At 49.9% G+C, this 4,695-nt stretch overlaps 1 protein-coding gene across 1 annotated transcript; it reads left to right on the forward strand.

Annotated features, from left to right (window-relative positions):
• Positions 1-1,103: 1,103 nt before the first annotated feature.
• Positions 1,104-2,499, forward strand: LOC109173355. The gene is made up of 2 exons (XM_019322591.1): positions 1,104-1,509; positions 1,712-2,499. The coding sequence occupies exons 1-2, from the start codon at positions 1,104-1,106 to the stop codon at positions 2,497-2,499; spliced, it is 1,194 nt and encodes a 397-aa protein (XP_019178136.1).
• Positions 2,500-4,695: the final 2,196 nt, after the last annotated feature.

Raw genomic sequence — 4,695 nt, forward strand, 5'->3', positions numbered from 1 at the left:
CGGTACCCGGACATCAAACTAGACATAGGCATGATAGGAGGGGTCCGTTAGGACACCACGGGGGTCGGGGGAACATCAAATGGGGAAGCTGAAATCCCGGGTTGGGGTATTTTCCAGCGGGTAGCTGGTGGGTGAGGGTTCACCCGTCGGCTGCCCGCCGGCGTGTGCTGTTCCGCTGCCTGCCCGCTGCCGGAGCTGCCCTTCTTGGCCGCGGGTAGGTGGCGGGTCCCCTACCCCCGCCTACCCCCCACTGACTCTTTTTCACCAAAAACGCCCCGGGAACCTTTGTGGAACCCGAAACCATGCTTGAACGCTTTCAAACGCAATTGACCACATCACGTAGACAATTAACGGATCGAAATCAAGAAACATACGGCACATATCCTAACATGCTTTTCTAAACATAATTAACACCCAAACATGCGAATTCCCACCCAATACACCAAGAATAATATCATACGATACAACCTAGGGTTCTAATCACTTTTAAATCAACAAGATCACAATTCATCTTCTAGTATCAAGATTCGGTAAGAATATCACATAAACATCAAGAACATCATACAATTATCAAGAACATCACATAATCAACAAGAACATCATATAATCATCAAGAACGCCACACAATCATCAAGAACACCATAATTATCAAGATCACCATAATCATCAAGAACATCATAACTATCAAGAACACCATAATTATCAAGAACATCATAACTATCAAGAACACCATAATTATCAAGAACCTCTCATCATCAAGATCATCAATATCACCCATGGAATCATCACACCAATTATCAATAATAATATCACAATTCCCTATCAGTTTGTGTAACTTCAGTAGTAAGCTCATCACGAAGCTCATGGTAGTTTGGATGGCTACAGTTCTGCCTCGGGTTTTGTCACCGCAGCAGAGCGGATTTGTAACTGGTCGGTTTATTATAGATAACATGCTTTTGGCGTCCGAGATGTGCCATGGATTCAGTTTGCATAACCGGGACATAGTGCTTAAGCTCGACATGGTTAAGGCATATGACCGGGTATCGTGGTTTTTTCTGACTTCGGTGATGCGCCGTCTGGGTTTCAGTGAGGTCTAGATTGATATGGTGTTCCGGGCTGTGTCTAATGTTTGGTATTCAGTGATAGTAAATGGAGTCACTGAAGGCTTCTTTACATCTACGCGGGGACTCAGGCACGGGGAACCACTGTCCCCGACTTTGTTTGTGATTACAGCTGAAGTCCTGTCCGTTTACCTTGCTTGGGTGTATGATGGCACTACGGTGCCCCGGTTTACACAGCCGCCAGGGACACCACATATACATCACCTGGCCTATGCAGATTATGTAATTATTTTTAGCACGGCCAGGTTGGGAGCAATTCAAGAGGTAATTAATGCTTTGAATGAGTACGAGGAGATATCGGGACAGTTTGTGAGCTTTCAGAAGAGTGTTTTTTACATGCACCCTCGTACTCCAGCTCGTGAGATTGATGAGATTCGCAGGGTAACAGGTTGTGTACATAAATAGTTTCCATTTACTTACTTGGGTTGCCCTGTGTATATTGGCCGCAAAAAAATGTATATATTTTGCCTCGGTGGTTGATAAAGTGAAGGCTAGATGTTTGAGTTGGCAACGCCGAGTGCTTTCAAAGGGCGGGAAGGCAATCTTGATATACTCAGTCTTGCAGGCCTTACCATTGCACTTATTCTCAGCCTGCGCACCGCCTAAGCAGGTCATACGGGACTTGGAAAGATGCTATGCTAGCTTCTTCTGGAAACAGTCAGGCGGCGCCCAGTATCATTGGAGTTCATGGAAAAATCTGTCTCGTCCTAAAAAGGAGGGGGGAGTGGAGTTCTTAGACATGGATTTGATGGTAAGGGCGGCCAATGCCAAATTGTGGTGGAATTTCCGGACAGAACACACGCTTTGGTCAGATTTTATGAGGGCTAAATACTGCAGCCGGGTTCACCTGGTTGCTAAGTTAGTCCGGACTACTGATTTGCACACCTGGAAGCGGATGTTGACAGTACGTGATGACGTTGAGAGGGTTCTGACTTGGCGGTTGTTCCAAGGCCGGGTTAATTTCTGGTGGGATAATTGGTCAGGTCTGGGCCCGCTCGGCGGACTTTACCCGCACCAGGGGGTTTCCTACTCCCGGGAGTTACTCCTGGACTATGTGCGGGATGGTGGGCTCGATCTGGCTGGCCATGATGACTTGGCTTATGCAGGGATTAATGCGGACTTGTCCCGAATGGGACGGGGTCCGCGTGATATCCCGCTCTGGACCGTGGCGTCCGATGGTATGTTTTCTTATTCCTCTGCTAAGGCCTTTCTCAGGCCTGCTCTGCCCACTGTACCAGACCCTATCTTAGCTAAGTGTTGGCACAAGCACCTCCCTTTTAAGGTGTCCTTCCTGGCTTGGAGAGTGTTCCGACAGCGGCTTCCCACAGACGACATTTTGGCTCGTTTCGGTCATGTGATTGTTTCGAGATGCTGGTGATGTCCGGCCCCGGTTCCTGAGTCTATTGATCATATTTTTTTATTCTGGGGAAATAGCAGAAGCTGTCTGGCGATATGTTTTGGCGTCCCTCGGCCTCCATTTGCGACACCGGAGTCTTAGGACTTTGATTGTGGGATGGGTTCGGAGGGGGGCGCGTAACCCTCTTTTGTCTTTTGTTGTTAGCAAGTTGCCGTATCTGGTATTGTGGGAGCTGTGGAAGCACCGTAATGGGTGCATGTATGGCCGAGATACTCCCAGCGTTGCGCGGGTGATGCATGGGGTGGCAAAGGGGGTGGCGGAATGTCTGTTTAGGGGATGGCCCACGCAGCATATCCTGCCCTCTAATTGGAGGACTATTGTGGCATACTTGGAGGCACATGTGCCAAGGCGTGTTGTTAGTACGGTCAGGTGGTCTCCTCCTGCTGCCGGTGCATTAAAGATTAATCTATCTTTGTCTTTGCAGTAGGGGGGCTGCAGCCGTGGTGCGCAACCAGGACGGTGGCTTTTGTTATGGGGTTGCGTGGTCTGGGCAGGGGGAGCACGCTCGGGGTATGTTCCGAGTCTTGTTCTCCTGCCTGGAATGGTGCCTGGCCGGGGGAAATACAGTGATTTCTATAGAGTCCACATGGGCGGAGCTGGCGAGTTATGTTGATGTATCTGTTCGCCCGCCGTGGATTCTAGATAATGTGGTTTCCAGGCTCCGATTTCTATGTTCCTGTGGGGTAGTTACTGCTGTCGTGTGCCCGTCTAGGGACAATTGTAACACCCCGTGTTACGGCCCTTAAAACCAATTAGTTAATTAATCAATAGCCCAAGAGAAACAATAAATTATAATGATTAATTAGGGAAAAAGGCCCACCATAGTCCGTGGGCCCTCATCTCTAAACCCAACCCCCAATCCCAATAGGACTAGACCCCAAATAAGATCCCTAGATCTATAAATAGAGAACTTAGGGGGCACCTAGAATCCCCACCACAATAATCTCTCACCACCCAAAGAGCTCCAAGAATTCCCCTAGGACCACGCCCCGCCACCGGGGGCCAACACGGGGGCACCGGTCATCAAGGGAGTTACGGCGCTCCCGGGAAAGTATTGGTTATGAGCCACACTCAAGCCAACCTCAGAAACGAAGAGGACCTAGAAGGGGGAAACCCAATCCCGGAAGACGAGGACAATACGGATCCCACAGAAGAAGATCCAGAAAATGAATTCTGTCTAGGATAAACCGTCACACCCCTTGTAACCACCCCCCGTGTCATAAGGACCACTTATTTAGCTTAGCTATTTCGAAAGTATTATGAATAAAGGTTTTTTTGATCGAATTTCAATTCCACTACGGAGGTAAAACACAAGTTATACCATCAACCCAACCCTTCCCCACTAAAGGACGAAACAGGGAAAAGGACAAAAACCATACCATCAATAAAAATGCCTAATGTCACCATTAAGAATGGAACTTTGGACCTCCCACATACAAGTCAAGGCCTCAACCACTAGCCCATGAGTGTTTCTTGAAACCTCAAGGGAATACTCCCTTGTTAAACCCCTCCAAATCCCTAAAACCCACAAAACCCCCAAATCAAAAACCCTTCTTCTTCTTCCTCCCCTTCTTCTTCCCCACTCTTCCACTTCTCCTTCTCACACACCTCACCGCTCCACCCCAAAGGAACCAACAACCACCCATCGTCACCGCCGATCGACCGCCGATCGACCGCCGCCGCCGGCCGAACACCACCCGCCAACGTCACACCGCCGTCCAAGCCGACCACAACCCGCCACCCAGAAGCTCCCCAGCGGCGACCCGCTGCTCCTCCACCCGAACGACGCCACCCCGCCATCTCACTCCCACCGCACCAACGCTGAACCTCCACCTCGCCGCCGTCCCCCTCGAAAATGAGAAACCACGCTGCCTAGAAGCTCGCCGGAAAAACGTGCCGTAGTGTCGTTCACCTCGCCGGGAAAAACACGCCGGAGCCCCGCCGCCACCTCGCCGGAAAATCGACGGAAGATCGCCGGAAAACATCGCCATCAACCGAAGCACCATGATGCCAAAGAAACCCCTCGGAACCCGCACCCCGGAGTGGAGCAACGCCGATTACACCGTGATCGGAGGTAAAGCACTTGAACCCGACCAATTCTCTCCGGAATTGGTTGATATGCTCAAACATCAAGGGTTTTTAGATACATATCTCACC

This window comes from Ipomoea nil, unplaced genomic scaffold (assembly GCF_001879475.1).
Source record: "Ipomoea nil cultivar Tokyo-kokei standard unplaced genomic scaffold, Asagao_1.1 scaffold0480, whole genome shotgun sequence".
NCBI classification, from domain to species: domain Eukaryota; kingdom Viridiplantae; phylum Streptophyta; class Magnoliopsida; order Solanales; family Convolvulaceae; genus Ipomoea; species Ipomoea nil.